The 12,180-nt window shown below is 45.5% G+C and overlaps 1 protein-coding gene across 4 annotated transcripts in view; it reads left to right on the forward strand.

The window, feature by feature from the left end:
- LOC110508606 (voltage-dependent R-type calcium channel subunit alpha-1E) overlaps positions 1-12,180 on the forward strand; it is a 75,284-nt gene that overhangs the window by 25,486 nt on the left and 37,618 nt on the right. For all 4 annotated transcript variants that reach the window (XM_036966540.1, XM_036966537.1, XM_036966538.1 and 1 more), the window contains exons 3-4: positions 9,523-9,626; positions 9,779-9,937. In XM_036966540.1, coding sequence (XP_036822435.1) covers positions 9,523-9,626; positions 9,779-9,937 — 263 coding nt within the window. The remainder of the gene's footprint in view (positions 1-9,522; positions 9,627-9,778; positions 9,938-12,180) is intronic.

Here is a 12,180-nt window from a genome sequence, read left to right on the forward strand (position 1 = left end):
TGACAGTGACAGCAGTGTTGTTGGCAAAAGCCCAAACAGATCTGGGACGAGGCTATTGGTCGTGTGGTTCTGAGAGCAAACCAAACCAGTCTCAAAACCAGTCTCCCCCCCACCAGATCAGCCTTGAAAAAGCAGTAGTGCTGCAGCTTTTGTTAAACGTGTTTGCTGGCTGTAGACTCCTACACCTCTCCACCACAGGAGGTTGGTGGCACCTTAAATGGGGAGGATGGGCTCGTGGTAATGGCTGAAGCGGAATAGGTGGACAGGTATCAAATACAGAAAACATATGGTGTCCATGTGTTCTTTCTCTCTCTCTCTCTCTCTCTCTCTCTCTCTCTCTCTCTCGCTCTCTCTTGCTCTCTCTCTCTCTCTCTCGCACTCTCTCTCTTTCTTGCTCTCTCCCCAGTCTCAGGACAACCCCCCTCTCTTTCATTCTGTCCACGTTCTCTCTCTTACCCTCTTTCTCTCCTTCAATCTCTCGCTCTTTCTTTTTGTCAATCTCTCTCCCTCTTTATCTCTCTCTCTCTGTCCCTCTCTCTCTCCGCTTTCAGTGAATGTTGCGTGGGCCCACACTTGAGTTTCTGCCATTTGCTTTCTGCACCCCTACACGCACGCACGCACGCACACACACACACACACACACACACACACACACACACACTCGCCCACAATCCACAGCACTGACGTGTGTGAGTGAGTGAATCTATTAATCTACAGTGCCTTCAGAAAGTATTCCCACCCTTTGACTTTTTTCACATTTTGTTGCATTACAAAGTGTGATTAAAAGGAATTTAATAGTATTTTTTTTGTCAATGATCTACACAAAATACTTTGTACTGTAAAAGTGGAAAGAAATTCTAACATTTGTAAAAAAAGTAAAAAGTATGTACAACAAAACACTAATATGCACTGAGTATACAAAACACCCGCTCTTTCCATGACATAGAAAGAGCGGGTGAAAGCTATGATCCCTTATTGATGTCAACTGTTATTTCCATTTCAATCAGTGTAGATGAATTGGAGGAGCCAGGTTAAAGAAGGATTTTTAAGCCTTGAGACATGGATTGTCTATGTGTGCCATTCAGAGGGTGAATGGGCAAGACCACATTTTTTAAGGGATATGGTAGTAGGTGCCTGGTGCACCTGTTTGTGTTAAGAACTGCAAAGCTGCTGGGGTTTTCATGCTCAACAGTTTCCAGTGTGTATCATGAATGGTCCACCACCCAAAGGATATCCAGCCAACTTAACACAACTGTGGGAAACATTGGAGTAAACATGGCCTAGCATCCCTGTGGAATGCTTTCAACACCTTGTAGAATCCATTGCCCTGACGAATTGAGGCTGTTTTGAGGGTAAAATGGGGTGCAACTCAATATTATTAAGGTGTTCCTAATGTTTGGTATACTCAGTGTATAAATCATTGATTACACCACTGATTATTATTTATTATCATCTGACCACATTATATTCAGAGAGACATTATCAGTAGGTAAGAACACAGACATCATTCAGTGTGGCTCTCTCTGGAGGGAGAGAGTACAAACCAAATCTCACATCCCTCAACAACCGACGCACGTATTGACAGCCTTCCACCCACACACACAAACATTGAAACACCATTTACAGCAACCAACAGGAGGCAAAGAAAGGCAAATTCACAGTTTCTATGTACTGTATTCACTGTATATCTTGTACTGTACGCTGCATTCAAAAGTTCTGGGACACTGTAAAGTCCATGGAGAATAAGAACACCTCCTCCCAGCTGCCCACTGCACTGAGGATAGGAAACTCTGTCACCACCAATAAAACCACTATAATTGAGAATTTCAATAAGCATTTTTCTATGTCTGGCCATGCTTTCCACCTGGCTACCCCTACCCCGGTCAACGGCACTGTACCCCCCACAGCAAATCGCCCAAGCCTTCCCCATTTCTCCGTCACCCAAATCCAGTCAGCTGATGTTCTGAAAGAGCTGCAAAATCTGGACCCCTACAAATCAGCCGGGCTAGACAATCTGGACGCTTTCTTTCTAAAATTATCTGCAGAAATTGTTGCAACCCCTATGACTAGCCTGTTCAACCTCTCTTTCATGTCGTCTGAGACTCCCAAAGATTGGAAAGCAGCTGCGGTCATCTCCCTCTTCAAAGGGGGGTACACTCTTGAACCAAACTGCTACAGACCTATATCTATCCTACCCTGCCTTTCTAAGGTCTTCGAAAGCCAAGTCAACAAACAGATTACCGACCATTTCGAATCCCACCACACCTTCTCCGCTATGCAATCTGGTTTCAGAGCTGGTCATGGGTGCACCTCAGCCACGCTGTCACGGCCGTTGCTGGAAGAAGACCAAGGTGCAGCGTGGTGAGCGTACATTTTCTTCTTTATTTTGGAATGACGCCAACAAAACAACAAACAAAAAAACAACCGTGAAGCTTACAGGGCATTAGTGCCACAAACAAAGTTAACTACCCACAAAGAAAGGAGGGAAAAAGGGCTACCTAAGTATGGTTCCCAATCAGAGACAACAATAGACAGCTGTCCCTGATTGAGAACCATACCCGGCCAAAACTTAGAAACACAAAATCATAAAAAACAAAACATAGAATGCCCATGCTTTTCAACCGATCGCTGCCCGCACCTGCCCGCCGTCCACCATCACTACTCTGGACGGTTCTGACTTAGAATATGTGGACAACTACAAATACCTAGGTGTCTGGTTAGACTGTAAACTCTCCTTCCAGACTCACATCAAACATCTCCAATTCAAAGTTAAATCTAGAAATAGCTTCCTATTTCGCAACAAAGCATCCTTCACTCATGCTGCCAAACATACCCTCGTAAAACTGACCATCCTACCGATCCTCGACTTCAGGGATGTCATTTACAAAATAGCCTCCAATACCCTACTCAATAAATTGGATGCAGTCTATCACAGTGCCATCTGTTTTGTCGCCAAAGCCCCATATACTACCCACCACTGCGACCTGTACGTTCTCGTTGGCTGGCCCTCGCTTCATACTAGTCACTAAACCCACTGGCTCCAGGTCCTATACAAGACCCTGCTAGGTAAAGTCCCCCCTTATCTCAGCTCGCTGGTCACCATAGCAGCACCCACCTGTAGCACGCGCTCCAGCAGGTATATCTCTCTTTTCACCCCCCAAAACCAAATCTTCCTTTGGCTGCCCTTCCTTCCAGTTCTCTGCTGCCAAAGACTGGAACGAACTACAAAAATCTCTGAAACTGGAAACACTTATCTCTCTCACTAGCTTTAAGCACCAGCTGTCAGAGCAGCTCACAGATTACTGCACCTGTACATAGCCCATCTATAATTTATCCCAAACAACTACCTCTTCCCCTACTGTATTTATTTATTTTTCTCCTTTGCACCCCATTATTTTTATTTCTACTTTGCACATTATTCCACTACAAATCTACCATTCCAGTGTTTTACTTGCTATATTGTATTTACTTCGCCACCATGGCCATTTTTTTTGCCTTTACCTCCCTTATCTCACCTCATTTGCTCACATCGTATATAGACTTATTTTTCTACTGTATTATTGACTATATGTTTGTTTTACTCCATGTGTAACTCTGTGTTGTTGTTTGTGTTGAACTGCTTTGCTTCATCTTGGCCAGGTCACAATTGTAAATGAGAACTTGTTCTCAACTTGCCTACCTGGTTAAATAAAGGTGAAATAAATGTAAAAAAAATCCTGACCAGTAGCTTTGCGTGGATAACATCACTGGGGAAGCCAAGCCAAATCAGTAAAAAAGCCATATTACAACCTATGTTGTGATAATTGCGTTGTTTGCTCTATAACCCATTTGTTCATACACCACCATGATATGCAATAAGGCCGTGACAACAAAAAGACAACAGTCACACAGTGTCTGAATAAATTAAACTACACATACTATCAGGAATCAAGGTAAGACCCAGATGCAGACTGTCGAAGTAACACTGTTTATTATAGCAAACAGGGGCAGACAAAGACAGGTCAAGGCAGGCAGGGGTCCAATTTCCAGGGTAAGGCTGAGGTACATGACGGCAGGCGGACTCAGGGTCAGGCAGAGTTCAGTAATCCAGGGGTGGAGCAAAGGTAGGCAGGCTCAGGCAGAGAGGTCAGGCGGGTGGGTACAGGGTCAGGACAGGCAAAGCCGGGAGGACTAGCAAAGAGAGGCTGGGAAACGAATTGAGCTGACAGGAAAAACGCTGGCAAGTTTGAACGAACAAGACCAACTGGCAACAAACAGACAGAGAAGACAGGTATAAGTACACACAGGGGATAATAGGGAAGATGGGAGACACCTGTAGGGGTGTGGAGACAAGCACAAGGTCATGGGAAACAGATCAGGGCATGACAGGATCCCCCCCTCTAGGGACTCCACCTGGCGTTCCACCTGGGCGGATACCTGGTTGACTGGGATGCCGGCTGCGAAAGTCAGTGATGAGGGCTGGATCCAAGAATGTTTAGCGAGAACCCTGCACCTCTCCTCCAGGCCATAACCATAACCTTCCCAGTCAACCAGGTACTGGAAACCCCTGCCCCGTGGTCAAACCTCTGAAGTCGTCTCACCATGAACGCTGGCTGACCCTCGATGAAACGGGGGGAGGGATGGGCCTAGAAACAGAAGACAAGGGGCAGTCAGACATGATTTTGACTCTAGAAACAGAAAAAGTAGGAAGAATAAGGAGGGTACAGGGCAACAGAGGATGAACAGCAGAAGGGCAAATGATCTTGGAACTGGGGGGACAGGTCTCGGCTTCCGGGGGTGTAGCCACGGCCCTATAGCGATGTGCCAGTGCCTCAGACTTGACCTTCTCGGATACTGGTCGGTGCTACAGAAGCAAAGTGGCCCAGGCCTTACTGAACCCCTCCCGGAGGTCCTGGTAATCTGCGGAGCTGACGGAGAGGTCCGGTGCAATTTTCAAGCCCCCAGGAAGACTTCCCGGGGCAGGCAGAGCTGATTTCAGGCAATGAGTGTGGCAAGACGGGCTCCAGCCCACGATGGCACCAGTAGCCCAGTCAATGGAGGGATTGTGTCGCTGGAGCCAAGAGAATCCCATTACCACAGGGGCCTGCGGAGACTCAACCAGCAGGAATTGGATAGCCTCGCTGTGGTTCCCTGACACTCGTAGGCTGATGGGGGTGGTCTGGTGGATGATTTGGCCTATAGAGCACCCGTTCAGTGTTCTAACACCCATGGGAATGGAGAGGGGTTGAGTGGGGATGCCCAGCTTGGATGCCAGGGTAACGTCTATGTGACTCACATCGGGCCCCGAGTCGATGAGTACCGAGAGATACTTGGACTGGTCGCCCCCACAGCAGGGTGGCATAGAGAGGGGGCGAGTAAGGGGAGAAGAACAATTATCTTTCAGACCCACCAGTATACTCACTCCAATGAATGAGCTAGCTCTCGTGAAGGGACAAGTAGACACAAAATGACCAGCAGTACCTCAATACAGACAACTCTGGGTCTCAAGGCTGTGTGCACGTTCGGCTGGAGACAGCCCAGCCTTTGCCGAGCTGCATCGGCTTGGGAAGAGGTGAATCGGCAGTTCCTCTTGTAGGGACTGGGTAATCACGGATCCTTTCGGGGACGCAGATGCCAGGGAGTTCCGGAATTTATCAGCTGCAAGGTGCGATCCCTGAGTGAGCGATTGGAAGTGCAATCGAACCTCTTCTCCCTCCTACGTTTCTGTAGCCGACAATCAATCCGGATGGTTAAAGCGATGAGTGAGTCGAGATCAGTCGGTAGTTCTCGGGCTGCCAGCTCATCCTTTACCTCCTCCGATAATCCATGCAGGAACATGTCTAACAGCACTTCTGGGTTCCAGGTACCCTCCGCTGCTAGCGTATGGAACTCCACTGAATTGTCTGCCACACTGAGGGTGTCCTGCCAGAGCTGGAGTAACCTCCGGGCAGCCTCTCTCCTGGACACCGGAGCCTCGAACACCTTTCCCACCTCCGCCACGAATACCCCCAGACTGAGGCAGATGGCAGATTTTTTCTCCCACACCGTCGTGGCCCAGGCTAGTGCCCTCCCGGACATCAGCTCGAAAACGAGGGAGCACTGGGAGAGAAAGGCCCGGCAGTTTCTGGAATCTCCATCATTGCGCTTCTGGGGAGGTAAGCGGAGTGCCCGGGAAACCGGGGTGCCAGCGCTGCTACCAGCCGGGTTACAGGGGGTCTGGGAGGTTACCGTTGTGGTCGGCTGCCTAGTAGGCAACCCACAGACTTGCTCTCGCAGACTTGCTCTCGCATGTCCAATGCTTGGTCGTGACGATCGGCTGTGGCCTGCAACCCCTCTATCATGAAGCGAAGCAACTCCTCATGCCTACCAATGGTGGCTACTTGGGAGGAGATGGCGTAGCGGAGCTGGCCCAAGTCTGCTGGGTCAGTCATGGCCAGTTCGTACTATCAGGAATCAAGGTAAGACCCATATGCAGACTGTCAAAGTAATACTGTTTATTGTAGCAAGAGGGGCAGAGAAGACAGGTCTAGGCAGGCAGGGGTCGAAAATCCGGGGTAAGGCTGAGGTACATGACGGCAGGCGGACTCAGGGTCAGAGACATGCAGGGTTCAGCAATCCAGAGGTGGAGAAAAGGTACAGGATGGCAGGCAGGCACAGGGTCAGGCAGAGAGGTCAGGCAGCCGGGTACAGGGTCAGGACAGGCAAAGGTCAAAACCGGGAGGACTAGCAAAGAGAGGCTGGGAAACGAGTGGACCTGACAGGAAAAATGCTGGTAAGCTTGAACGAACAAGACAAACTGGCAACAAACAGACAGAGAAGACAGGTATAAGTACACACAGGGGATAATAGGGAAGATGGGCGACACCTGGAGGGGGGTGGCGACAAGCACAAGGACAGGGGAAACAGATCAGGGCTTGACACATACATTTACATATGTCCTGTGTCCACAAAGCAAATAGTGCATACCAACAGTTATATCACCTGCAGCATGGTCAAGCAAGTTCATATTTACAGTTTACTAAACAACTAATGATTTAGAACCACTGAGTTACTGCAAGTCAGCACTAAGACAACAGGAGCACTGCCTCCGCTATTCCGGGACAATTTTAACTTAAACATTGAAACATCATCAGATCAACACGGTTATATATGCTTAGTTTAAAACACCCAAAACAAACTTAAAGACACCCAAAACGATTTAGTCCAATCAATGTTGCTAAATATCATGTGGCTGTTCATGATGCTGATTCGTCTGTGTTGGTTTGTTTGTGTGTGTGTGTGTGTGTGTGTGTGTGTGTGTGTGTGTGTGTGTGTGTGTGTGTGTGTGTGTGTGTGTGTGTGTGTGTGTGTGTGTGTGCGTGTGCGTGTGTGTAAGTAAATAAGTAATACAAAAACTGTTGACTGACCCTACTTGTAGACTAGTTGAAAGCCAATGCCATCCTCCTCTTTTTCATGTTGGCAAAACGGTGGCTCTGTCATACACACTTTTAGTTTTTGTTGTGATAGGCTACCTAGCTAAAATACTTGCTAGCCTCAATTCCTCACATGGGCAACAATGAACCATCTAAGTTAACTAGCTAGTTAATGTGAGCCTACTAGGCAACATCTAGGCTACATATTCAACTTCAATCGTCTCAGGCCAGTGGCACAACATATTAATTTATGGTTAGATCAGAATCTCCGTCATAATCATTGGCCTGTACAGAGAATTAAGTAAAAACCAGAAGTTCAAATCCCATCTCCATTCATGGCTTAGGAAAGGGATAATTTAGCAAGCTAGCTACTGCAGAACATCAACACCAGCAGACCAGAAACAGACATGTTTTTCTGACAATTATGTTTTGCAAAGGAAGTGATTTGATTGGTCTGAAGCCTAATCCAAACTGGCCTCCCTTGGACGGTGCTTTGCTGCACCAGGACAACCCACAGTTGAGCTCAGCTCAATGCTGATTGGCTAATTATTTTAGAATTGTTTTAATCAAGGGTGGCCAAATGCTTGCAGGCATCAATCAATCAAATGCTACGGCGGCAACATGTTATTCCCTTTTGGTCAAGACGAATTAATAAAAAATTAAAAGCTGAAAATGAAAAGCTGAAATGTCTTGAGTCAATAAGTATACAATCCCTTTGTTATGGAAAGCTTAAATAACTTCAGCAGTTATTAACGTTTGCTTAACAAGTCACATTAGTTGCATGGACTTATCTGTTAGGACCCCTTGCTTGAGCAGTGAAATTCAAACCAATATTCTACCACAAAGACCAGGGAGGTTTTCCAATGCCTCGCAAAGAAGGGCACCTATTGGTAGATTGGTAAAAATAAAAATAGTAGGCATTGAATATCCTTTTGAGCCTGGTGAAGTTATTAATTACACTTCGGATGGTGTATCAATACACCCAGTTACTACAAAGATACAGGTGTCCTTCCTAACTCTGTTGCCAGAGAGGAAGGAATCCACTCAGGGATTTCACCATGAGGCCAATGGTGACTTTAAAACAGTTACAAAGTTTAATGGCTATGATAGGACAGAACTGAGGATGGATCAACAACACTGTAGTTACTCCACAATACTAACCTAAAAGACAGAGTGAAAAGAAGGAAGCTTGTACAGAATAACATTTTTCCAGAACGTGCATCCTGTTTGCAATAAGGCACTAAAGTAAAACTGCAAAAAATGTGCGTCCTGAATAGAAAGCGTTATGTTTGGGGCAAATCCAACACAACACATCACTGAGTACCACTCTTCATATTTTCAAGCATGGTGGTGGCTGCATTATGTTATAGGTATGCTTGTCATCGGCAAAGATTGAGGAGTTTTTTAGGGTGAAAAGAAACAGAATAGAGCCAAGCACAGGCAACATCTTAGAGAAAAACCTGGTTCAATCTGCTTTCCAACAGACACTGGGAGACAAATTCATCTTTCAGCAGGACAATAACCAAAAACATAAGGCTAAATATACACTGGAGTTGCTTACCAAGACGACATTGAATGTTCCTGAGTAGCCTAGTTACAGTTTTGACTTAAATCAGCTTGAAATTTTATGGCAAGACTTGAAAATGGCTGTCTAGCAACTTTACAGAGCTTGAAGAATTTTTATAAGAATAATGTGCAAATATTGTACAATCCAGGTGTGCAAAGCCGGTTTGTGTCAAGAACTGCAACATTGCTGGGTTTTTCACGCGCAACAATTTCTTGTTTGTATCAAGAATGGTCCACCACCCAAAGGACATCCAGCCAACTGCCACGACTGTGGGAAGCATTGGAGTCGACATGGGCCAGCAGCCCTGTGGAACGCTTTCGAAACCTTGTAGAGTCCATTCCCCAATGAAGTGAGGCTGTTCTGAGGGCAAAAGGGGGTGCAACTCAATATTAGGAAGGTGTTGATAATGTTTGGTATATTCCGTGTAAATTATAATTCAATGTACACCACTTCCGCCCCAAAACCCCTTATCCATAAACCACACTGCTTATTAAACGTTGATCCCACTGGAAAAAATGAATTCAATATTTTATTCTGAATCTGATCATGTATTTCTTTCTGCAGAATATTGGCAACAGCAGGGGCCCACATGAACATACCAGTGGATCTGCGGACCCTGAGGGCGGTGAGAGTCCTGAGGCCCCTTAAATTGGTCTCTGGGATACCCAGTGAGTACAGTCAATATCTACCAGCATATCAATATAATTTACAGTGTCATAATACCTCAATATGTACCTTATTATAATGTCTAATTCTCATAGGCAATCAGACATTAACTCTTCACATGTGTGTGTGTTTTTTCAATTTATTTCATCATCAGGCTTGCAGATCGTGCTGAAGTCCATCATGAAGGCCATGGTGCCCCTGCTCCAGATCGGTCTGCTCTTGTTCTTTGCCATTCTTATGTTCGCCATCATCGGCCTGGAGTTCTACAGCGGGAAGCTCCACCACACCTGTCTACCTACTGCTGACATCCTGGGTAGTTACATACTCCAGTCTCCCTCACACACTCTGTATTTTATACACTCCCCCACACTCCCTCATACTCTCTCTCTATCCAAAACCTCTTTTCTACTGTACCTCTATCCATTAAAGAGGTTCCCTTCCCCCTCTGTGTTGCATTTTCACAGGGTCCTCATCTCTATTATCTTGTATTTGACAATCTCTCGCTCTTTGTCTCTCTCGCGCTCACCCCCCTGCATTGTTATTAAGAACATCTTCATACTGCTACTCTTTTACCTGACAGCTTCATGAGGACCCGACTGTCCCATCTAAACAGTGGTGGAAAAAATACCCAATTGTCATAGTTGAGTGAAAGTAAATATACCTTATTAGACAATTACTCAAGTAAAAAGTGAAAGTCACCCAGTAAAATACTACTTAAGTAAAAGTGTAAAATGATTTGGTTTTAAACATACTTAAGCATCAAAAGTAATGATTTAAATCAGTTCACAATCCTTATATTAAGCAAACCAGACTGCACAATAACAAAAAATAAATACTGTATATATATATTTAGGGATAGCCAGGGGCATACTCAAACACGTCGACAATAATTTTGTGTAGTAGGATTCAATGTTAATCCTATCCGCTTTGATACACCAATGCATCTGACCCTACTCGACAAAAAAAAAAGTTTTTGTTTTTGTACTGTACTTACAGGCTTTTAATGTGCACAAATTTGTAAGGTGATGGCATGGGGCAAACATTGTTCATGTTTGTGAGTGAACGTTATTTATAATAAGGGTTACATGGAGAAAATCTGACCTCTGAAATGAAAATGGATGGCCCTCCCTTCAGCAAAATATATTTCACTTAAACCCTCCCTGAACGCTTAAAAAATAAACAGGTCACCTTATACCGCAAATAATAATGAAAAAGTGGATAGCAGAGAACATACCATTTACCATACCATCTACCATTTACCCTGACTTCTTAGACAGACCAGAGCCTTAGATATGCAGTTTTAGAAACTGTTCTTCGTCCTGTAAGCATGATATGGCAATGCAGGAATTTTGATAGCTCACAGGGCTGCGGGCCAGAAGGTTGTGGGTTCGCAGACCACCATGGACAATAATAGGAGTGGAAAGATCTCCTTTATAGTAAAAACATTACATGAATCTATCGTTGTATTTGCAGGTCCGAGAAAAAATTGCCTTTTATAAAAAATGTCACGCAATTGTACTTAATTTGACATATTAGCGGAATCGTTTTTTAATACCACACAAGTCATTGAAATGACAGGCTAAGAATGGACAGAGAGATAGAACCTATGTGTTCAACTTATCAAATCAGTGTGTCTTGTTTGCAACCAAACTGTCCTTGTTTTCAAATAATTCAATCTGAGACATCATTAGGAATCCGTGCATGGTGCTTTCAAAAGTTAGGCCTACCTTTCCACCCCAGACAGAGTAAGCCTACCGATGCAGAAAAATTACAGCTTTAACTACTGACTACTTTTCTTCCATGGCTTAACCAACGAGAGAAGGTCACAAGTGTTTCCTTAAAAAGCTGTTTGAGTTTAACATCTTCTATTGTACAGAAAGTGAACAGCTTAATCAATTGATTGTAATGTCTGTCGTTAAAGGAAGACCAAGGTGCAGCGTGGAAGGCGTACATTTTATTTCATTATACATGTTCCACCAAAAAAACAATAAACAACTCAACGAACGTAAAGCTAGGAGTGCAACACATGCAACACAAAAAGACAAGGTCCCACAACAGAAGGTGGGAAAAAGGGCTGCCTAAGTATGATCCCCAATCAGAGACAACGATAGACAGGCGCTTCTGATTGGGAACCATACTCGGCCAACAAAGAAATATAAACATAGATTTCTCACACTAGTCACACCCTGACCTACCAAATAGAGCATTTAAAAGATCTCTAAGGTCAGGGCGTGACTGTATCCCCCTCCAAAGGTGCGGACTCCCGGCCGCAAACCTAAACCTATAGGGGAGGGTCCAGGTGGGCATCTACCCTCGGTGGCGGCTCCGGTTCGGGACGTAACCCACGCTCCCTACGCTGATCCCTCCGCTTCTGTGGAACCGGACCGTGGATCATCGCTGGAGGTTCTGAACTGGGAACCACCGCTGGAGGCTCCGGACTGCAGATCGTTGCCGGAGGCTCTGGACTGCAGATCGTCGCCGGAGACTCCGGACTGGGAACCCCCGCTAGAGGCTCTGGACTGCAGCTCGTCGATGAAGACTCTGGACAGCGGATCG

The sequence above is a fragment of the Oncorhynchus mykiss genome, chromosome 28 (genome assembly GCF_013265735.2).
Source record: "Oncorhynchus mykiss isolate Arlee chromosome 28, USDA_OmykA_1.1, whole genome shotgun sequence".
In the NCBI taxonomy this organism is placed as follows: Eukaryota; Metazoa; Chordata; class Actinopteri; order Salmoniformes; family Salmonidae; genus Oncorhynchus; species Oncorhynchus mykiss.